This window comes from Somniosus microcephalus, chromosome 22, assembly GCF_052327205.1.
Source record: "Somniosus microcephalus isolate GS21.2 chromosome 22, FLI_Smic_1.0, whole genome shotgun sequence".
Classification (NCBI taxonomy): Eukaryota; Metazoa; Chordata; class Chondrichthyes; order Squaliformes; family Somniosidae; genus Somniosus; species Somniosus microcephalus.
This window is the reverse complement of record NC_141008.1, coordinates 48,785,969-48,809,261: the sequence shown is the minus strand read 5'-3', so window position 1 is coordinate 48,809,261 and position 23,293 is coordinate 48,785,969. Positions and strand designations below refer to the sequence as shown.

Genomic DNA, 23,293 nt, shown 5'->3' with positions numbered 1-23,293 from the left:
GGCCTCCTACAGACCCCAGAGAAGCAAGGTATCGCACCAGGAGTGGGCTCCCACTCCAAACCCACTCCCAAAGAACAATCGGGACCACAGCATGGAATGCAGACATTCACAGATTTATTACACAATCACTAATAATAATTATTGACAATAATTAATTAAACACAACACTTAACAGCAGCACTGACAGAGTGACGATATTAGTGTATCGTATCGCACCGCACTTGTTCACAGCATCGCTACATTAAAGAAAGAAAAAAAGACCTGGCATTTCTCCAGCGCCTCTCACGACCACCGGACGTCCCTAAGTGTTTCACCGCCAATGACATCCTTGTTTTGAAGTGCCGTCACTGTTGTAGTGTAGGAAACGCGGCAGCCAAATTGCACACAGCAAGCTCCCACAAACAGCAACGTGATAATGACCCGTATTCGTGTTTTATATCACTATCTTAGTCCATTTTATCGCTCTGTTGAATCTTTGATGAATGTTTTATTGATGTTAATTAATGACCTTTTGCTCTGATTTTGCACAGAACCCAGCATCGACCTTGAGCTGTCTGCCCTGGCTCTACCAGGCACAGAGTTATATCCTGCTGGCTGCAGTCTACTTTCTGATTAAGGAGGTGTGTTTACTGTGTTGTCTGTGATTTGCCTTTAACTTTTCGACAGCCTTCCTCTCCCACCTGAGGTCTTCACTGAAGCCCAAATATAAACCAGTTCAAATCCTCAAACATATCGAACCACAGACATGAAGCTGCCAGAGCTACTGTGCCCCGAATTTAAAATCTTCAAAGAATTTCATTTACATTTTTCAAAATACCTCTTCTTTTGTGAATTTTGTGCATAGCAAAGTGCAGGGAATTAGCACATTAGCTTTCAGGCACCCAGTGTCAGCACCAAACACTCCCAGGGCAGGTACAGCACGGGTTAGATACAGAGTAAAGCTCCCTCTACACTGTCCCCATCAAACACTCCCAGGGCAGGTACAGCACGGGTTAGATACAGAGTAAAGCTCCCTCTACACTGTCCCCATCAAACACTCCCAGGGCAGGTACAGCACGGGGTTAGATACAGAGTAAATCTCCCTCTACACTGTCCCATCAAACACTCCCAGGGCAGGTACAGCACGGGGTTAGATACAGTGTAAAGCTCCCTCTACACTGTCCCATCAAACACTCCCAGGGCAGGTACAGCACGGGTTAGATACAGAGTAAAGCTCCCTCTACACTGTCCCATCAAACACTCCCAGGGCAGGTACAGCACGGGGTTAGATACAGAGTAAATCTCCCTCTACACTGTCTCATCAAACACTCCCAGGGCAGGTACAGCACAGGTTAGATACAGAGTAAAGCTCCCTCTACACTGTCCCATCAAACACTCCCAGGGCAGGTACAGCACGGGTTAGATACAGAGTAAAGCTCCCTCTACACTGTCCCATCAAACACTCCCAGGGCAGGTACAGCACGGGTTAGATACAGAGTAAAGCTCCCTCTACACTGTCCCATCAAACACTCCCAGGGCAGGTACAGCACGGGTTAGATACAGAGTAAAGCTCCCTCTACACTGTCCCCATCAAACACTCCCAGGGCAGGTACAGCACGGGTTAGATACAGGGTAAAGCTCCCTCTACACTGTCCCATCAAACACTCCCAGGGCAGGTACAGCACGGGTTAGATACAGAGTAAAGCTCCCTCTACACTGTCCCATCAAACACTCCCAGGGCAGGTACAGCACGGGTTAGATACAGAGTAAAGCTCCCTCTACACTGTCCCCATCAAACACTCCCAGGGCAGGTACAGCACGGGTTAGATACAGAGTAAAGCTCCCTCTACACTGTCCCCATCAAACACTCCCAGGGCAGGTACAGCACGGGGTTAGATACAGAGTAAATCTCCCTCTACACTGTCCCATCAAACACTCCCAGGGCAGGTACAGCACGGGGTTAGATACAGAGTAAAGCTCCCTCTACACTGTCCCATCAAACACTCCCAGGGCAGGTACAGCACGGGTTAGATACAGAGTAAAGCTCCCTCTACACTGTCCCATCAAACACTCCCAGGGCAGGTACAGCACGGGGTTAGATACAGAGTAAATCTCCCTCTACACTGTCTCATCAAACACTCCCAGGGCAGGTACAGCACAGGTTAGATACAGAGTAAAGCTCCCTCTACACTGTCCCATCAAACACTCCCAGGGCAGGTACAGCACGGGTTAGATACAGAGTAAAGCTCCCTCTACACTGTCCCATCAAACACTCCCAGGGCAGGTACAGCACGGGTTAGATACAGAGTAAAGCTCCCTCTACACTGTCCCATCAAACACTCCCAGGGCAGGTACAGCACGGGTTAGATACAGAGTAAAGCTCCCTCTACACTGTCCCCATCAAACACTCCCAGGGCAGGTACAGCACGGGTTAGATACAGAGTAAAGCTCCCTCTACACTGTCCCATCAAACACTCCCAGGGCAGGTACAGCACGGGTTAGATACAGAGTAAAGCTCCCTCTACACTGTCCCATCAAACACTCCCAGGGCAGGTACAGCACGGGTTAGATACAGAGTATAGCTCCCTCTACACTGTCCCCATCAAACACTCCCAGGGCAGGTACAGCACGGGTTAGATACAGAGTAAAGCTCCCTCTACACTGTCCCATCAAACACTCCCAGGGCAAGTCCTCGAAAGGAAAGCCGAATTTTTAGTAAGACCGAAGGCAACTCAATCAGATCCGGTACCTTGAGGACAATTTTGTGAAAGGAACATTCTGGAAAGAAAATCCACCTTCATTTGGTGGGAATTACAAAGTTATTTTTAAAGAACTAAATGCAAAAAGCAGAAAAGCTCGAAGTTTGATCGCCAGCTCCTGCTCGGTTTACTGATCGTCCAACCCACGATACAGATATATACAACAACAACTTGTATTTATACAGCGCCTTTAACGTAGTAAAACGTCCCAAGGTGCTTCACAGGAGCGATTATCAAACAAAATTTGACACCGAGCCACATGAGGAGATATTAGGACAGCTGGGTCAAAGAGGTCGGTTTTAAGGAGCGTCTTAAAGGAGGAGAGAGAGGCAGAGAGGTTAAGGGAGGGAATTCCAAGTTTAGGGCCCAGACAGCTGAAGGCACGGCCGCCAATGGCGGAGCGATTAAAATCAGGGATGCGCAAGAGGTCAAAGTGGAGGAGCGCAGAGATCTCGGGGGGGTTTTAGGCAACGTCCTCTTTAATTTTTCTTTTGGGTGCACGGCCCCTTTAAGGGGCTGCACGGCCCATTCACAATTCCGCGCACGCGCGATTTTTCCCGTTTAAAAGCCGGCTGCGCGGGAGCTGCAGAGCGCCGCGCAGCTGCTCAGTCACATGTCCGCGGAGCTTAAAGAGATCATTGATTGTGGGGCTGGAGGAGGTTAATGAGATAGGGAGGGGGTGAGGGCCATGGAGGGATTTGAAAATGAGGATGAGAATTTTAAAATCGAGGTGTTGCCGGACAGGGAGCCAATGTAGGTCAGCGAGCCCAGGGGGTGATGGGTGAACGGGACTCGGTGCAAGTTAGGACACGGGGCAGTGAGCACAGGGGGTGATGGGTGAACGGGACTCGGTGCAAGTTAGGACACGGGGCAGTGAGCACAGGGGGTGATGGGTGAACGGGACTCGGTGCGAGTTAGGACATGGGGCAGTGAGCACAGGGGGTGATGGGTGAACGGGACTCGGTGCGAGTTAGGACACGGGGCAGTGAGCACAGGGGGTGATGGGTGAATGGGACTCGGTGCGAGTTAGGACACGGGGCAATGAGCACAGGGGGTGATGGGTGAACGGGACTCAGTGCGAGTTAGGACACGGGGCAGTGAGCACAGGGGGTGATAGGTGAATGGGACTGGGTGCGAGTTAGGACATGGGGCAGTGAGCACAGGGGGTGATAGGTGAATGGGACTGGGTGCGAGTTAGGACACGGGGCAGTGAGCACGGGGGTGATGGGTGAACGGGACTCGTTGTGAGTTAGGACACGGGGCAGTGAGCACAGGGGGCGATGGGTGAACGGGACTTGGTGCGAGTTAGGACACGGGGCAGCAGAGTTTGGGATGAGCTGAAGTTTACGGAGGGTGAGGGGTGGGAGGCTGGCCAGGAGTGCGATGGAATAGTCACGTCTAGAGGTAACAGAGGCCCGGATGAGGGTTTCAGCAGCGGATGAGCTGAGGTAGAGGCAGAGACGGGCGATGTTACGGAGGTTTAAGTCCGTGTTCCTTTCAGTCCCGGTTATCTATCTCCGGTTGTGGATATTGATAAATGCTGGTTGTTCTAGTTTAAGCCAAGAACAACCCTTTCCAAACCATCGGGCCCACAGAAGGGAAACAGGTCAATTCAGGGAGGAGACGATGACAGCACAAGGCTTGATGGAGAAAATTACCAGGAAATGAGGGCCAGATGTGGCCATAGAATCAGAGAATGATACAGCACAGAAGGAGGCCATTCGGCCCATCGTGCCTGTGCCAGCTATTTGAAAGAGCTCTCCCATTAGTCCCACGGCCCTGCCCTTTCCCCATTGCTCTGCAAATTATTTCCTTCAAGTATTTATCCAATTCCCTTTTGAAACTTACCAATCACTTTAAATCTGTGTCCTCTGTTTTTTTATTATTTGTTTATGGGATGTGGGCGTCGCTGGCAAGGCCGGCATTTGTTGCCCATCCCTATTTTACCCTTGAGAAGGTGGTGGTGAGCCGCCTTCTTAAACCGCTGCAGTCCGTGTGGTGAAGGTACTCCCACAACAACAACAACAACAACTTGTATTTATATAGCGCCTTTAACGTAGTAAACCGTCCCAAGGAGTATTGTAAGACAAAAAATTTGACACCGAGCCACATAAGGATAAATTAGGGCAGGTGACCAAAAGCTTGGTCAAAGAGGTAGGTTTTAAGAAGCATCTTAAAGGAGGAAAGAGCGGTAGCGAGGCGGACAGGTTTAGGCAGGGAATTCCAGAGCTTAGGGCCTAGGCACCAGAAGGCACAGCCACCAATGGTTGAGCGATTAAAATCAGGGATGCTCAAGAGGGCAGAATTAGAGGAGCGCAGATATCTCGGGGGGTTGTGGGGCTGAAGGAGATTACAGAGATAGGGAGGGGCGAGGCCATGGACGGATTTGAAAACAAGGATGAGAATTTTGAAATCAAGGTGCTGCTTAACCAGGAGCTAATGTAGGTCAGCGAGCACAGGGGTGATGGGCGAACGGGACTTGGTGCGAGTTAGGACACGGGGCAGCAGAGTTTTGGATGACCTCGAGTTTACGTAGGGTAGAATGTGGGAGGCCAGCCAGCAGTGCGTTGGAATAGTCAAGTCTAGAGGTAACAAAGGCATGGATGAGGGTTTCAGCAGCGGATGAGCTGAGGCAGGGGCGGAGACGGGCGATGTTACGGAGGGGAACTAGGTGGTCTTAGTTATGCCACGGATATGTGGTCAGAAGCTCATTTCAGGGTCAAATATGACACCAAGGTTGCGAACAGTGTGGTTCAGCCTCAGACAGATGTTAGAGAAAGGGATGGAGTCAGTGGCTCGGGAACGGAGTTTGTGGCGGGGACTGAAAACAGTGGCTTCGATCTCCCAATATTTAATTGGAGAAAATTTCTGCTCATCCAGAACTGGATGTCGGACAAGCAGTCTGACAATTTAGAGACCGTGGAGGGGTCGAGAGAAGTGGTGGTGAGGTAGAGCTGGGTGTCGTCAGCGTACATGTGGAAACTGACGCTGTGTTTTCGGATGATGTCGCCAAGGGGCTGCATGTAGATGAGAAATGGGAGGGGCCAAGGATAGATCCTTGGGGGACACCAGAGGTAACGATGCGTGAGCGGGAAGAGAAACCATTGCAGGTGATTCTCTGGCTACGATTAGATAGATAAGAATGGAACCAGGTGAGTGCAGTCCCACCCAGCTGGACGACGGTGGAGAGGCGTTGGAGGAGGAGGATGGAGTGGTCAACCATGTCAGAGGCTTCAGACAAGTCAAGAAGGACGAGGAGAGATAGTTTACCTTTGTCACAGTCACAGTGCTGTTAGGGAGCAGGATTTTGACCCAGTGAACCCTTCATGATTTGAACACCTCTACCAAACATTCTCTTAACCTTCTCTGAGCTGAGGAGAACAGTTTGGACACCCCTGCGCTAAGGGAGTTGGATAAGTACTTGAGGGGGAGAAAATTTGCAGGCCGATGAGGAAAGAGTGGGGCAGTGGGACTGATTGGATAGTTCGTTCAAAGAGCCATGGAGGGGAGGAACTTGGGAACAGACACTGGTGAATGCTGAATGATTCTCTGTCCCTTTCTTTCAGGGGGCAGAAATGATTTACTTGAGACGTTCCAACCTACATTCGGTGCTGGTGGACGGATCCTTTCACATTCTGTAGTAAGTTCACTTGTCAGTTAATATCACAGGAAGTGTGTGAGAGTGAGTGTGCGAGAGTGTGCGCATGAGTGTGAGTGAGAGTGTGCACATGGGTGCGAGTGAGAGCGTGCATGTGAGTGTGAGTGAGAGTGTGTGTGAGTGAGGGTGCACGTGAGTGTGAGTGTGAGCAAGAGTGCACGTGAGTGTGAGTGCGAGTGTGTGCATGAGTGTGAGTGCAAGTGTGTGCGTGAGTGTGAGCATGAGTGTGAGTGAGAGTGCGTGCATGAGTGTGCGCAAGCGCAAGTGTGTGTGCAAGGGTATGATTGCGAGTGAGAGTGCGTGCATGAGTGTGTGCAAGCGCAAGTGTGTGTGCAAGGGTATGATTGCGAGTGAGAGTGCGTGCATGAGTGTGCGCAAGCGCAAGTGTGTGTGCAAGGGTATGATTGCGAGTGTGTGAGCTTGAGTATGGGACGAGAGCTAGTGTGAGTACGAGAGTGTGCGGAGAGTGAGTGTGAGTGTGTGCGGAGAGTGAGTGTGAGTGTGTGCTTGTGCGGAGAGTGAGTGTGAGTGTGTGCGGAGAGTGAGTGTGTGCGTGTGCGGAGAGTGATTGTGAGTGTGTGCGTGTGTGGAGAGTGAGTGTGAGTGTGTGCGTGTGCGGAGAGTGAGTGTGAGTGTGTGCGGAGAGTGAGTGTGAGTGTGTGTGTGTGTGGAGAGTGAGTGAGAGTGAGTGTGTGCGGAGAGTGAGTGAGAGTGAGTGTGCGGAGAGTGAGTGTGAGTGTGTGCGTGTGCGGAGAGTGAGTGTGAGTGTGTGCGGAGAGTGAATGTGAGTGTGAGTGTGTGCGGAGAGTGAGTGTGAGCGTGTGCGGAGAGTGAGTGTGAGTGTGTGCGGAGAGTGAGTGTGAGTGTGTGCGGAGAGTGAGTGTGTGCGTGTGCGGAGAGTGATTGTGAGTGTGTGCGTGTGCGGAGAGTGAGTGTGAGTGTGTGTGTGTGCGGAGAGTGAGTGTGAGTGTGTGCGGAGATGAGTGTGAGTGTGTGCGTGTGTGGAGAGTGAGTGAGAGTGAGTGTGTGCGGAGAGTGAGTGAGAGTGAGTGTGTGCGGAGAGTGAGTGTGAGTGTGTGCGTGTGCGGAGAGTGAGTGAGAGTGAGTGTGCGGAGAGTGAGTGTGTGCGTGTGCGGAGAGTGAGTGTGAGTGTGTGCGGAGAGTGAGTGTGAGTGTGCGGAGAGTGAGTGTGAGTGTGTGCGTGTGTGGAGAGTGAGTGTGAGTGTGTGCGGAGAGTGAGTGTGAGTGTGAGCGTGTGCTGAGAGGGAGTGTGAGTGTGAGCGTGTGCGGAGAGTGAGTGAGTGTGTGCGGAGAGTGAGTGTGAGTGTGAGCGTGTGCGGAGAGTGAGTGTGAGTGTGTGCGGAGAGTGAGTGTGAGTGTGTGCGTGTGCGGAGAGTGAGTGTGAGTGTGTGCGGAGAGTGAGTGTGAGTGTGAGCGTGTGCGGAGAGTGAGTGTGAGTGTGTGCGTGTGTGGAGAGTGAGTGTGAGTGTGTGCGGAGAGTGAGTGAGTGTGAGCGTGTGCGGAGAGTGAGTGTGAGTGTGTGCGTGCGGAGAGTGAGTGTGAGTGTGTGCGTGTGCGGAGAGTGAGTGTGAGTGTGAGTGAGGCCATTGTGTGAGGACAGGGTCGATCTCGGCTGTAAAGTCCACGACAGTTGGATATTCTTCCAGCTCTCGCAGCCAAGGCTCAGAAACTGAGAACAGCCACTTGGGTGGGGTAGGGGAGGGGAGGGGCTGGTACTGAGGGTGGGGTAGAGGAGGGGAGGGGGGCTGGTACTGAGGGTGGGGTAGAGGAGGGGAGGGGGGCTGGTAGTGAGGGTGGGGGAGGGGAGGGGGGCTGGTAGTGAGGGTGGGGGAGGGGAGGGGGGCTGGTAGCGAGAGTGGGGTAGGGGAGGGGAGGGGGGCTGGTAGTGAGGGTGGGGTAGGGGAGGGGAGGGGGCTGGTAGCGAGGGTGGGGTAGAGGAGGGGAGGGGGGCTGGTAGCGAGAGTGGGGTAGGGGAGGGGAGGGGGCTGGTAGCGAGGGTGGGGTAGGGGAGGGGAGGGGTCTGGTAGCGAGGGTGAGGGAGGGGAGGTGGGCTGGTAGCGAGGGTGAGGGAGGGGAGGGGGGCTGGTAGCGAGGGTGGGGTAGGGGAGGGGGGCTGGTAGTGAGGGTGGGGTAGGGGAGGGGAGGGGGGCTGGTAGCGAGGGTGGGGTAGGGGAGGGGAGGGGGGCTGGTACTGAGGGTGGGGGAGGAGAGGGGAGGGGGGCTGGTAGTGAGGGTGGGGAGGGGAGGGGGGCTGGTAGCGAGGGTGAGGGAGAGGAGGGGGGCTGGTAGCGAGGGTGAGGGAGGGGAGGGGGGCTGGTAGCGAGGGTGAGGGAGAGGAGGGGGGCTGGTAGCGAGGGTGGGGTAGGGGAGGGGGGCTGGTAGTGAGGGTGGGGGAGGGGAGGGGGGTTGGTAGCGAGGGTGGGGTAGGGGAGGGGGGCTGGTAGTGAGGGTGGGGGAGGGGAGGGGCGGGGCTGGTAGCGAGGGTGGGGGAGGGGAGGGGGGGCTGGTAGTGAGGGTGGGGGAGGGGAGGGGCTGGTAGCGAGGGTGGGGGAGGGGAGGGGAGGGGCTGGTAGCGAGGGTGGGGGAGGGGAGGGAAGGGGCTGGTAGTGAGGGTGGGGGAGAGGAGGGGAGGGGGGCTGATAGTGAGGGTGGGGTAGAGGAGGGGAGGGGCTGGTAGCGAGGGTGAGGTAGGGGAGGGGAGGCCGACAGGAGAGGAATAGGGAAAACTTACAGCAAAAAAGACAGTTTGTTACTGGCTCACCATAGAATGACACAGCACAGGAGGCCATTCAGCCCATCGTGCCTGTGCCGACTCTTTGAAAGAGCTCTCCAATTAGTCCCACTCCCCCCGCTCTTTCCCCAGAGCCCTGCAAATTTTTCCCTTCAATTATTCATGCAATTCCCTTTTAAAAGTTACTATTGAATCTGCATCTGCTTCCACCGCCCTTTCAGATCGCAGTGACTTCAGAGACAGATCACACTCAGTCAGTCGAGCAGCCTTCCTGCCCTGAGAGAGGCTCCATCGAGCCTGTGTTTTCTGCAGCTTAGAAATCTAGGTCATGGCGTTCTAAGCGTTTCAATTGTTCTTTTATTTCGATAGTTTCCTCCAGTCCGTGCTTGTGATCCTCTTCAACTGCCTGTGCTGGGCAGACGTGGAAGGTTCCAGAATACTGCTCGTTCTAGCGCTGGCCCTGGGATGGTTCAACGTCTTGTATTACACGCGAGGCTTCAAACTAACTGGAATTTACTGCGTGATGATTAAGAAAGTACGTTGCGAATGGCTCCCAGTGAGACTGACTGTTGGTTGGGGCGCGGTTATAGACGCACGGTGGTTTGTTTATTGTGTGTTGGGCCAGTGTTGCATTGCTACAGCTTTACAAAGCCCTGGTTAGAAAGAAGAAAGACTTACATTTATATAGCGCCTTTCACAACCACCAGACGTCTCAAAGCACTTTACAGCCAATGAAGTACCTTTGAAGTGTAGTCGCTGTTGTAATGTGGGAAACGCAGCAGCCAAGTTGCACACAGCAAGCTCCCACAAACAGCAATGTGATAATGACCAGATAATCTGTTTTTGTTATGTTGGTTGAGGGATAAATATTGGCCCCAGGACACCGGGGAAAACTCCCCTACTGTTCTTCTTCAAAATAGTGGCCGTGGGATCTTTTACGCCCACCTGAGAGGGCAGACGGGGCCTCGGTTTAACGTCTCATTCGAAAGACGGCACCTCCGACAGTGCAGCGCTCCCTCAGCACTGCACTGGAGTGTCAGCCTAGCTTTGTGTGCTCAAGTCCCTGGAGTTGGACTAAAACCCACAAAAAGCAGTAGATGCGAGGAACAGGAGGAGGCCATTCAGCCCCTCGAACCTGCTCCGCCATTCAATGAGATCATGGCTGATCTGTGACCTAACTCCATCTACCCGCCTTTGGCCCATATCCTTTAATACCTTTGGTTAACAAAAATCTATCAATCTCCGATTTAAAATTAACAATTGATCTAGCATCAACTGCCGTTTGTGGAAGAGAGTTCCAAACTTCTACCACCCTTTGTGTGTAGAAGTGTTTCCTAATTTCACTCCTGAAAGGTCTGGCTCTAATTTTTAGACTGTGCCCCCTAGTCCTAGAGTCCCCAACCAGCAGAAATAGTTTCTCTCTATCTACCCCATCTATCCCCATTAATATCTTGACAACTTCCATCAAATCACCCCTTAACCTTCTAAATTCTAGGCAATACAACCCTAATTTGTGTAATTTAACTCAGGGGAGCGCCGCACTGTCAGAGGGGCAGTACTGAGGGAGCGCCGCACTGTCAGAGGGGCAGTACTGAGGGAGCGCCGCACTATTGGAGGGGCAGTACTGAGGGAGCGCCGCACTGTCAGAGGGGCAGTACTGAGGGAGCGCCGCACTGTCAGAGGGGCAGTACTGAGGGAGCGCCGCACTATTGGAGGGGCAGTACTGAGGGAGCGCCGCACTGTCAGAGGGGCAGTACTGAGGGAGCGCCGCACTATTGGAGGGGCAGTACTGAGGGAGCGCTGCACTGTCGGAGGGGCAGTACTGAGGGAGCGCTGCACTATTGGAGGGGCAGTACTGAGGGAGCGCTGCACTGTCGGAGGGGCAGTACTGAGGGAGCGCCGCACTGTCGGAGGGGCAGTACTGAGGGAGCGCCGCACTGTCGGAGGGGCAGTACTGAGGGAGCGCCGCACTGTCGGAGGGGCAGTACTGAGGGAGCGCTGCACTGTCGGAGGGGCAGTACTGAGGGAGCGCTGCACTGTCGGAGGGGCAGTACTGAGGGAGCGCCGCACTGTCGGAGGGGCAGTACTGAGGGAGCGCCGCACTATCGGAGGGGGCAGTACTGAGGGAGCGCTGCACTGTCGGAGGGGCAGTACTGAGGGAGCGCTGCACTGTCGGAGGGGCAGTACTGAGGGAACGCCGCACTATCGGAGGGGCAGTACTGAGGGAGCGCTGCTCTGTCGGAGGTGCTGTCTTCTGGATGAGAAGTTAAACCGAGGCCCCGTCTGCTCTCTCAGGTGGGCGTAAAAGATCCCGCGGCACTATTTCGAAGAAGAGCAGGGGAGTTCTCCCTGGTGTCCTGACCAATATTTATCCCTCAACCAACATCACTAAAACAGGTGATCTGGTCATTATCACATTGCTGTTTGTGGGATCTTGCTGTGCGCAAATTGGCTGCCGCGTTTCCTACATTACAACTGTAACTACACTTCAAAAAGTACTTCATTGGCTGTAAAGCACTTTGGGTGGTGAAAGGCGCTACATAAATGCACGTGTTTTCTTTTCTCTGTTTGTGGAATCTTGCTGTGCACAAGTTTGCCAGTGACTGCATGCTGAAGCTACATGAAGCTGCTTCGGGCCTCCCGAGAACATGGTAAGGCACAATCTAAAGTTCTTTCTTGCTAACAAAATGTACTGGGCTGTATAATATCCTCACTGTATATAACTGTAAATCCCCGGTAATCTCGCCGGTGATTCTGGCATAACTACAAAGAACATGGTAACTTTACCAAATTCAATTAAACAGCAATCCTTCTAACTGTGTTTTGGCAGATTATTCTCCAGGATATCCTGCGATTCCTGCTGGTTTATGCGGTTTTCATTGTGGGATTCGCAGCAGGTAAGCCTGGCTCTATAAAATATTTATGCAGTTGGCTGATAAATCTCTTTATTGCGAACACTCGGCTCATCGCCCATTCCCCCACTTCCATCGCTCCACCATTGGCGGCCATGCCTTCAGCTGCCTGGGCCCCGAGTTCAGGAATTCCCTCCCTTGTGTAGCTGTGATGGCCGCGTGGTTAAGGCGTTGGACTTGCAATCCAGTGGGGTTTCCCCGTGTAGGTTCGAACCCCGCTCGCAGTGACTTTGCTGCAAAATTCTTAAGCCATTTAGGACTGAGATGAGGAGGAATTTTTTCACCCAGAGAGTGGTGAACCTGTGGAATTCTCGACCACAGAAGGCCGTACAGGCCAATTCATTAAATATATTCAAGGAGTTAGATATATTTCTTGAGGCTAAAGGGATCAAGGGATATGGAGAGAAAGCAGGAACAGGGTACTGAATTTGGATGATCAGCCATAATCTCATTGAATGGCGGAGCAGGCTCGAGGGGCCGAATGGCCTACTCCTGCTCCTATCTTCTGTTTCTATGAACCTCTCTGCCTCCTTTAAGGTGTTCCTTAAAACCAACTCTTTGACCAAGCTTTTGGTCGCCTGTCCTAATATCTCCTCCTGTGGCTCGGTGTCGAAAATGTCCGATTTCTTATCTTTGTTTCTTATGTTCTTATTGATATCGCTCTTGTTAAACACCTTGGGACGTTTTTGTTTGTTGTTGTTGTTGTATGATCTCCTGGACTGGTTCCGATCGGCTAAGGGGGTCGGAGAGGAAGTTTCCCCAGGGTAATATTTTCCCTTATTGGCTGTGGGTTTTAATATGTTTTCTTTTTGCCTTTCCCAGGAGATTACATGGCGGCAGGGATGGGGGTGGGGGCGGGGGTAGAGGGAAGGAGGGGGGTGTGGAGGGAGGAAGGGAGATGAAGTGTTTAGTCACGATGCTCTGACCATCTTGGTGTGGGGCAAGCTTGATGGAGCAGCTGGTCTTTTCCTGCCCGTCAGTTTTGTATGTTCGTATGAGTCTTGAGTTTTACGGTTTGGGGGTGACCTTATACACCTGTATATATGTTACAGTGCACTTTCCGCCGTGGATCAGTGGGTAGCTCTCTATCTCTCTCTCTCTAACTCTCTCTCTCTTTCTATCTCGCTCTCTCTCTCTATCTCTCTCTCTCTCTATCTCTATCTCTCTCTCTCTCTCTATCTCTCTCTCTCGCCTCTGAGTCAGAAGGTTGTGAGTTCAGGGTTTCACTCCAGAGACTTGAGCACAAAATCCAGGCTGACACTCCAGTGCAGTACGGAGGAAGTGCTGCACTGTCGGAGGAGCCGTCTTTTTAGGATGAGACGTTAAACCGAGGCCTGTCTCTCTCTCAGGTGGACCTAAAAGATCCCATGACACTATTTCGAAGAAGAGCAGGGGATTTATCCCCAGTGTCCAGGGTCAATATTTATCCCTCAACCAACATCACTAAAAAACAGATTATCTGGTCATTATCACATTGCTATCTGTGGGATCTTGCTGTGCGCAAATTGGCTGCCGCATTTCCTACATTACAACAGTGACTAGACTTCAAAAGTACTTCATTGGCTGTGAAGCACTTTGGGACGTCCTGAGGTCGTGAAAGGCGCTATAGAAATGCAATTCTTTCGTTCTTACAACAAAACAGGGGCCACGATATGCTTGTGATTTTTCCGATAGCGCTGGCCTCCCTGATTGAGGAATGTCCCCCAGGCAGCGACTGCCCCTTTGATGGATTCAGCACCGCGATCCTGGAGCTCTTCAAGCTGACCATTGGGCTGGGGGACCTGCGGATCCAGAAGCACTCCAGATTCCCCGTCCTTTTCCACATGCTCCTGGTGCTCTACGTGATCCTGACCTTTATCCTGCTCCTCAACATGCTGATCGCCCTGATGGGAGAGACCGTGACCAAGATTTCCAGCGAGAGCGAGAAGATCTGGCAGCTTCAGGTAGGTAGAAGGATCCCGAGAGACCCGTGTCACAATAAAGTATGACTCCAACTTTGGAATCAGTCTTTAATCAGAAACGCAATACAAGAAGACAGTAATAAACCTGCAGAATGGGCGTGTAGTTGTCAAATGAATTTTAATATCAATAAGTCTGAGGTGGTGCATTTTTGGTCGGAAGAATAAGGAGGCCACATAGTGCTTGGATAATAAGAGTCTAGAGAAGAAAAGTGATCGAGGGGTGCCGAAACACAAATCACTAAAAGTAGCAACGCAGGTTAATAAGGTTTTAAAAAAACCAATGTGAGAAGTCACACAACACCAGGTTATAGTCCAACAGCTTTATTTGAAATCACAAGCTTTCGGAGCGCTGCTCCTTCGTCAGGTGAAGTGTCAGCACTCCGAAAGCTTGTGATTGCAAATAAAGCTGTTGGACTATAACCTGGTGTTGTGTGACTTCTCACATTTGTCCACCCCAGTCCAACACCGGCATCTCCACATCCTTAAAAAAACAAGCACTGGGTTCATAGAAACATAGAAGATAGAAGCAGGAGTAGGCCATTTGGCCCCTCGAGCCTGCTCCGCCATTCAATGCGATCATGGCTGATCATCCAAATTCAGTACCCTGTCCCTGCCTTCTCCCCATGCCCCTTGATCCCTTTAGCCTTAAGAAATATATCCAACTCCTTCTTGAATATATTTAATGAATTGGCCTCTACTGCCTTCTGTGGTAGAGAATTCCACAGGTTCACCACTCTCTGGGTGAAGAAATTCCTCCTCATTTCTGTCCTAAATGGCTTACCCCTTATCCTTAGACTGTGACCCCTGGTTCTGGATTCCCCGACCATTGGGAACATCCTTCCTGCATCTAGTCTGTCTGGTCCTGTCAGAATTTTATAAGTTTTGATGAGATCCCCTCTCATTCTTCTAAACTCCAGCGAGTATAAGCCCAATCGACCCAATCTCTCCTCATACGTCATTCCTGCCATTCCAGGTATCAGCCTGGTGAATCTTCGCTGAACTCCTTCCATTTCTAGAGGGATAGAATTGAAAAGCAGGGAAGTTATGTTAAACTTGTATCGAACCTTGGTTAGACCACACTGGGAGCACTGTGAATGGTTCTGGTCTCCATATTATAAAAAAGGATGGCATTGGGGAAGGTACAAAACAGATTCACAAGGATAACACAAGAACTGAGAGGTTATAACTATCAGGAAAGATTGAACAGGCTGGGGCTCTATACCTTAGAAAAGAGAAGGCTGAGGGGTGACCTGATTGAGCTCTTTAAAATTATGAAAGGGGTTCGATAGGGTCGACGTCGAGAAGATGTTTCCACTTGTGGGGGAGACCAGAGCTTGGAGCCATCAATATAAGATAGTCACTAATAAATCCAATCGGTAATTCAGGAGACACTTCTTTACCCAGAGAGCGGTGAGAATGTGGAACTCGCTACCACAGGGAGTGGGTGAGGCGAATAGTAGGGATGCATTTAAGGGGAAGCTGGATAAACACATGAGGGAGAAAGGAATAGAAGGGTATGGTGATGGGGTGAGATGAAGTGAGGTGGGAGGAGGCTCGAGTGGAGCAGAAACACCGTCACGGTCCCGTTGGGCCCAATGGCCTGATTCTGAGCTGTAGACTCGATGTAATTTGCTGTGATCTTTCCAGAGAGCTGTGACCACGCTCTACTTTGAGAGGAATCTGCCCAAATGGCTGCGGATGAGATGTAAAAACTGCCACAGCTTCACCGAAGTGACCGTCGGACTGACGCCTGAGGGGAGAGAGGACAGAAGGTGGTGTCTGAGGTAATCATTGAGTCCAGGTGTCTAAAAAAAAAACACATTTGTACAAATATTATGATATTGTTGATGGCAGAATTTTTTTTTTAAACCGAGCTTGAGTTAGGGGGTTCGGTCCCCAATGGCTCGATGTGTACGTGCACTGCATGGCACGGCATTGAAAGCAAACATGCAGGTGCAGCAAGCAGTTAGAAAGGCAAATGGTATGTTGGCCTTCATTGCAAGAAGATTTGAGTACAGGAGCAAGGATGTCTTACTACAGTTGTACAGGGCCTTGGTGAGACCACACCTGGAGTACTGTGTGCAGTTTTGGTCTCCTTACCTAAGAAAGGATATACTTGCCATAGAGGGAGTGCAGCGAAGGTTCACCAGACTGATTCCTGGGATGGCAGGACTGCCGTATGAGGAGAGATTGGGTCGACTAGGCCTGTATCCACTAGAGTTTAGAAGAATGAGAGGGGATCTCATTGAAAAGTATAACATTCTGACAGGGCTAGACAGACTGGATGCAGGGAGGATGTTTCCCCTGGCTGGGGTTCTAGAACGAGGGGGTCACAGTCTCAGGATACGGGGTAGGACATTTAGGACTGAGATGAGGAGAAATTTCTTCACTCAGAGAGTGGTGAACCTGTGGAATTCTCTACCACAGAAGGCTGTGGAGGCCAAGTCACTGAATATATTTAAGAAGGCGATGGATAGATTTCTAGACACAAAAGGCATCAAGGGGTATGGGGAGGGAGCGGGAATATGGTATTGAGATAGCGGATCAGCCATGATCATATTGAATGGCGGAGTAGGCTCGAAGTGCCGAATGGCCGACTCCTGCTCCTATGTTTCTATGTCATTAGGGCCAGAGAGTCCCATGTTCAATCCCCAGTTCCAAATCCCTGATCTCAGTCAGGACAGCAGCTGTGGAGACACCACAGCCCATAACGTCAGCCAGGGTCCCTGCTCCTCATCACTATCCAGTGACTCTGGAGTTTCGAAGAACGAGAGGTGATCTCATTGAAAATTCTTAGCGGGCTTGACAGGGTAGATGCTGAGAAGCGGTTTCCCCTGGCTCGAGAGTCTAGAACCAGGGGACATAGTTTCAGGATAAGGGGTCGGCCATTCAGGACTGAGATGAGGAGGAATTTCTTCACTCAGAGGGTTGTGAATCTTTGGAATTCTCTGCCCCAGAGGGCTGTGGATGCTCAGTTGTTGAGTATATTCAAGGCTGAGATTGATGGATTTTTGGACTCTAGGGGAATCGAGGGATATGGGGATCAGGTGGGAAAGTGGAGTTGAGGTCGATGATCAGCCATGATCTTATTGCATAGCGGAGCAGGCTCGAGGGGCCGAATGGCCGACTCCTGCTCCTATTTCTTATGTTCTTACGACTCCTTCACACCCTGGAGTCATTCATACCAGGAATGAATGGGCTTCCAGTAGAGTGGGTGGGGGGGAAAGTAAAAACACCTCTGTAACCAGCTAGATGCTGTGGCGACAGGGCCGTAGAATTTCTACGACAGAGGGACCGAATGGCTTCCCTCACCTGCACTCACCTTTCTGACGCTTGATTGGAGAAGGCGTATGTGTGGATATCAGGTGAGGGTGCGATGGCCTCCATGCTCAAATAGCCCAGTGACACTGACTGTGACGTGGAAATGTGACACTTGGGCGAGGTGCTAGAACGTCAGCCGGTGCCCATTGAATCAGCCCCCCAGCACCTTCGGGGCGCACGGGACAAGGGAGGGCAAAAAAACAATCAGTTTGCAACACTCTGCCACCGTGCTTAACGACATGTTCTTCAAATTGCCTCAAACCAGGTTAAATGAAGTCAACTGGAATGAATGGGACACTCGTATAGAAACGGTGATTGAATCTATTGAAGAGCGGTAACAGAGAGGTCCTACATTGGCCAGCTGGTGTGAGTCTCTGTGGAAAACAAGAAAAGACTGGTATTTCTCTAGTGCCTTTCACAACCTCAGGACGTCCCAAAGCGCTTTACAGCCAATGAAGTATTTTTGAAGCGTAGTCACTGTTGTAATGTAGGAAATGCAGCAGCCAATTTGCGCACAGACCCACAGACAGCAATGTGACAATGGCCAGATCATCTGTTTTTGTTATGTTGGTTGAGGGATGAATATTGGCCCCCAGGACACCAGGGAGAACTCCCCCTGCTCTTCTTTGAAATAGTGCTATCGGATATTTTATGTCCACCTGAGAGGGCAGACGGGGCCTCGGTTTAACGTCTCATTCAAAAGACGCCACCTCCAACAGTGCGGCGCTCCCTCAGTACTGCCCCTCCAACAGTGCAGCACTTCCTCAGTACTGACCCTCCGACAGTGCAGCGCTCCCCCAGTACTGCCCCTCCGGCAGTGCAGTGCTCCCTCAGTACTGACTCTCCGACAGTGCAGCGCTCGCTCAGTACTGCCCCTCCGACAGTGCAGCGCTCCCCCAGTACTGCCCCTCCGACAGTGCAGCGCTCCCTCTTTACTGCCCCTCCAACAGTGCGGCGCTCCCTCTTTACTGCCCCTCCAACAGTGCGGTGCTCCCCCAGTACTGCCCCTCCGACAGTGCAGCGCTCCCTCAGTACTGACCCTCCGACAGTGCAGCGCTCCCTCAGTACTGATCCTCTGACAATGCAGTGCTCGCTCAGTACTGCCCCTCCGACAGTGCAGCGCTCCCCCAGTACTGCCCCTTTGACAGTGCAGCGCTCCCCCAGTACTGCCCCTCCGACAGTGCAGCGCTCCCTCAGTACTGACACTCCGACAGTGCAGTGCTCCCTCAGTACTGACCCTCCGATAGTGCGGCGCTCCCCCAGTGTCAGCCTGGATTTTGTGTTCAAGTCTCTGGAGTGAGACTTGAACCCATGACCTTCTGACTCAAGAGGCGAGAGAGTTCCCCACAATTGACTCCGAGTCCAAAGCCTTTTTGGGGGAGAGAGTTCCTGATTTCTACCAGACTTTGTGTGAAGAAGTGCTTCCTGACATCACCCCTGAACAGCCTGGCTCTAATTTTAAGGTTCTGCCCCCTTGTTCTGGACTCCCCCCACCAGAGGAAATAGTTTTTCTCGATCGACCCGATCAAATCCTTTAATCATCTTAAACACCTCGATTAGATTAGCCCTTAATCTTCTATATTCAAGGGAATACAAACCTAGTCTGTGTTCCCTGTTAGTTCCGTTACGTTTTATCACCGTGTTGTGAATATACCCTTTAAAAGGATATGCTGCGAAAGTGAGATAAAGAAGGGTGGGAGGAGTCTCGTGTGGAGGATAAACACTGGCATGGAGCAGTTTGGCCTGTTTTTGTGCTGTGTGTTCGATGTTTACGAGCCAATCAGATGCAAGTGTGGCCCAGACTTTGTGTGTACGACACATTCCGGTGTGATGGTCCAGTGACGTACATCAGCAGATTAAAGGAATAAGAAATCTGATATTGTAGAATGAGCCACTGGGGCTGTTTCCTCTGGTGAAAGTATTGAGTCATAGAGTCATAGAGTCATAGAGTTTTACAGCACAGAAAGAGGCCCTTCGGCCCATCGTGTCTGCGCCGCCCATCCATCCCTGTCCAGTCTAATCCCATTTTCCAGCATTTGGTCCATAGCCTTGTATGCAATGGCATTCCAAGTGCTCATCCAAATGCTTCTTGAATGTTGTGAGGGTTCCTGCCTCTACCACCCTTTTGGGCATTGAGTTCCACATTCCAACCACCCTCTGGGTGAAAAAGTTCCTCCTCAAATCCCCTCTAAATCTCCTGCCCCTTACCCTGAATCTATGCCCCCTTGTTATTGACCCCCCTACTAAGGGGAAAAGTTCCTCTTTGTCTACCCTATCTATGCCCCTCATCATTTTGTATACCTCAATCAGGTCCCCCCTCAGCCTTCTTTGCTCCAAGGAAAACAACCTGTGGTAAACCACTGTCATACCTGTCTGTGTCTGTATGTGTATTCCACTAGGTACAGGTCTGGACATGCCTCGGCTGACTCCTCCCACTATTCCAGGTATATAAGTGACTACCTCCCAGTCCCTTAGTATTCTGGACGGGTCGACCACTCGAGACAAGACCTTCATTCTTTAGTTAATAAAAGCCTGATTGTTACTCGCTCAACTTCAGTCTTTTGAGTAATTGATGGCGCATCACAACCCCAGCCTGTTTAGTCTTTCTTCATAGCTGAGGCGCTCCATCCCAGGTAACATCCTGGTGAATCTTCTCTGCACCCTCTCCAAAGCAATCACATCCTTCCTATAGTGAGGCGACCAGAACTGCACACAGTACTCCAGCTGTGGCCTCACCAGCGTTTTGTACAGCTCCATCATAACCTCCCTGCTCTTATATTCTATGCCTCGGCTAATGAAGGCAAGTATCCCATATGCCTTTTTAACCACCTTATCTACCTGTTCCGCTGCCTTCAGGGATCTATGTACATGTACACCAAGGTCCCTCTGACCCTCTGTACTTCCTAGGGTCCTACCACTCATTGTGTATTCCCTTGCCTTATTTGTCCGTCCAAAATGCATCACCTCGCACTTTTCAGGGTTAAATTCCATCTGCCACTTTTCCGCCCATCTGACCAACCCGTTTATATCGTCCTGTAGCCTAAGGCTTTCCTCCTCGCAATTGACCACCCCACCAATTTTCGTGTCATCTGCGAACTTGCTGATCATACCTTTTACATTCTCATCCAAATCATTTATGTAGATCACAAACAACAAGGGACCCAGCACCGATCCCTGAGGTACCCCACTGGACACAGGCTTCCAGTCACAAAAGCAACCTTCGACCATCACCCTCTGCCTCCTGCCACTCAGCCAGTTTAGGATCCAACGCGCCAAGGCACCCTGGATCCCATGGGCTCTTACCTTCTTGACCAGTCTCCTATGCGGGACTTTGTCAAAGGCTTTACTGAAGTCCATGTAAACCACATCCACAGCATTTCCCTCATCCACCCCCCTAGTCACCCCCTCGAAAAATTCAATCAGATTTGTCAGACATGATTTACCCTTGACAAAGCCATGCTGACTATCCCCGATTAATCCTTGCCTCTCCAAGTGGAGACTAATTTTGTCCCTCAGAATTTTTTCCAATAATTTCCCTACCACAGATGTTAGGCTCACTGGCCTGTAATTCCCTGGTTTATCCCTGCTACCCTTCTTGTATAATGGTACTACATTAGCTGTTCTCCAGTCCTCTGGTACATCCCCTGTGGCCAGAGAGGTTCTGAAAATTTGTGTCAGAGCCCCTGCAATCTCCTCCTTTGCCTCCCACAGCAGCCTGGGATACATCTCGTCCGGGCCTGGGGATTTATCCACTTTTTGGCCTGCTAAAACCGCTAGCACCTCCTCCCTCTCGATGCTAATATGTTCAAGTATGTCACAGTCCCCTTGCCCGATTTCTATGTCTGCATCGTCTTTCTCCATAGTGAACACAGATGCAAAAAATTCATTTAAAACCCCGCCTACATCATCTGGCTCTACACACAGATTGCCACTTTGGTCCCTAATGGGCCCTACCCTTTCCCTGGTTATCCTCTTGCCCTTAATATACTTATAAAACATCTTAGGATTTTCCTTTATTTTGCTCGCCAGTGTTATTTCATGGCCCCTCCTCGCCCTCCTAATTTCTTTTTTAAGTATGCCCCTGCACTTTTTATACTCCTCTAGGGCTTCTTTCGTCTTTAGTCTTTTGTAACTGCCAAAAGCCCCCTTTTATTTCTAATGCATTTTTGTATATCCCTTGTCATCCAAGGTTCCCTTTGCTTGTTGGTCCCACCCTTGACCTTTACAGGAACATGTTGGCGCTGTACTCTCTCTATTTCCCTTCTGAAAGTCTCCCACTGTTTTGATGTGGATTTTCCTATAAGTAGCTGCTCCCAGTCCACTTTGGCCAGATCCTGCCTTATCATATTAAAATCGGCCTTCCCCCAATTTAGAACCCTTATTTCGGGCCGTCTTTGTCTTTTTCCATGACCACCTTAAATCTCACCGAATTATGGTCACTGTCGCCAAAATGCTCTCCTACTGATACTTCCACCACTTGCCCGGCTACATTCCCCAGAATTAGGTCCAGTACCGCCCCCTCTCTTGTAGGACTTTCTACATGTTGGCTCAAAAAGCTCTCCTGGATGCACTTTAAGAATTCTGCACCCTCTAAGCCTTTCACACTCTGACTATCCCAATTTATATTGGGGAAGTTGAAATCCCCCACTATTATTACCCTATTATTTTCGCACTTCTCTGAGATTTGCCTACATATCTGTTCCTCTATCTCCCCCTGCCATTGAGTTGGCATTGATCCTGGCGAGGATCGGGCGAGAGCCAATCGGTTCTCTGTCGACATAAAATGGGCAGCGGCCGAGTTCACCCCTGGATTTTTCAATCTGCCGAACTGTTTTTATTTAAAGGAATTTAATTATGAATTAGAATATTTATTTGCTCTGATGCCAGTCCTCACTGTAAACTGAAGAGCTTGAATATTACAAGATGTTTTGCAAAGGAATTCTCTCCTATATCTAAACTCTGTTGAAATATGTTATTAAACTGTGAGATCTGTAAACTGCAAGTTTCACTCTCTGTATCTCAGTGTCTTTTTAATAAATTTATACTTTTTTTGAAACCTTTAACAAAAGAACTGCACTTGGATACATTGAGGAGTGTAATCCTTAGGGAAATGGATATGAATTGCTCCCTCCCTTCTCCTATACTCCTCCCCTCTCGTTCCCTCCCCTCGCCTCCTCTCCTCCCCGCTCATTATCTCCCCTCCCTTCCTCACCTCCCCTCCTCTTTCCTCCCCTCCCCATCTTTCATTCCCTCCTTTCTTCCTCTCCACTCCTCTTTCCCCTCTCCTCCCCTCCCCTTTCCTCCCCTCCTCTCCTCTCCTCCCCTCATTCCTTCCTCTCCCCTCCCCTCCTCCCCCTGCTCTTTCCTCCCCTCCCTCATCCTCCCCTCCCCTCATCTCCCTCCCTCCCCTCCCTCATCTCCTCACCTCCCCTCCTCTCCCCTCATCTCCTCACCTCCCCTCCTCTCCCCTCATCTCACCTCCTCTCCTCTCCCCTCCTCTTTCCTCCACTCCCCTCCTTGTCTCCTCTCCTCTTTCCCCTCCCCTCCTCCCCCTCCTGTTTCCTCCCCTCCCCTCCTCCCCTCCTCTTTCCTCCCCCTCCTCTTTCCTCCCCTCCTCTTTCCTCCCCTCCCCCCCTCCTCTTTCCTCCCCTCCCCCCTCTTTCCTCCCCTCCTCCTCTTTCCTCCCCTCCCCTCCCTCCTCCCCTCCCCTCCCTCCTCTTTCCTCCCCTCCCTCCTCTTTCCTCCCCTCCCTCCTCTTTCCTCCCCTCCCCCCCTCCTCTTTCCTCCCCTCCCCCCTCCTCTTTCCTCCCCTCCCCCCCTCCTCTTTCCTCCCCTCCCCCCCTCCTCTTTCCTCCCCTCCCCCCCTCCTCTTTCCTCCCCTCCCCCCCTCCTCTTTCCTCCCCTCCCCCCCTCCTCTTTCCTCCCCTCCCCCCCTCCTCTTTCCTCCCCTC

General features: G+C 51.3%; 3 protein-coding genes and 1 non-coding gene across 4 annotated transcripts in view; 3 read left to right on the top strand and 1 right to left on the bottom strand.

The window, feature by feature from the left end:
- Window positions 1–23,293, top strand: part of fam222ba (family with sequence similarity 222 member Ba) — a 154,038-nt gene that overhangs the window by 80,985 nt on the left and 49,760 nt on the right. The gene's annotated exons all lie outside the window — the stretch shown is intronic.
- The window catches only part of LOC147102284 (transient receptor potential cation channel subfamily V member 3-like), a 72,798-nt gene that overhangs the window by 27,249 nt on the left and 22,256 nt on the right, over window positions 1–23,293 (bottom strand).
- LOC147102285 (transient receptor potential cation channel subfamily V member 3-like) lies at window positions 7–20,960 on the top strand. The gene is made up of 8 exons (XM_085964679.1): window positions 7–28; window positions 531–620; window positions 6,305–6,378; window positions 9,518–9,683; window positions 11,979–12,045; window positions 13,735–14,003; window positions 15,669–15,805; window positions 17,608–20,960. The coding sequence occupies exons 3-8, from the start codon at window positions 6,314–6,316 to the stop codon at window positions 17,678–17,680; spliced, it is 777 nt and encodes a 258-aa protein (XP_085820805.1). The 5' UTR covers window positions 7–28; window positions 531–620; window positions 6,305–6,313; the 3' UTR covers window positions 17,681–20,960.
- trnaa-ugc (transfer RNA alanine (anticodon UGC)) lies at window positions 12,206–12,287 on the top strand. Its single transcript has one exon. It is a non-coding gene; the product is annotated as a tRNA-Ala (tRNA).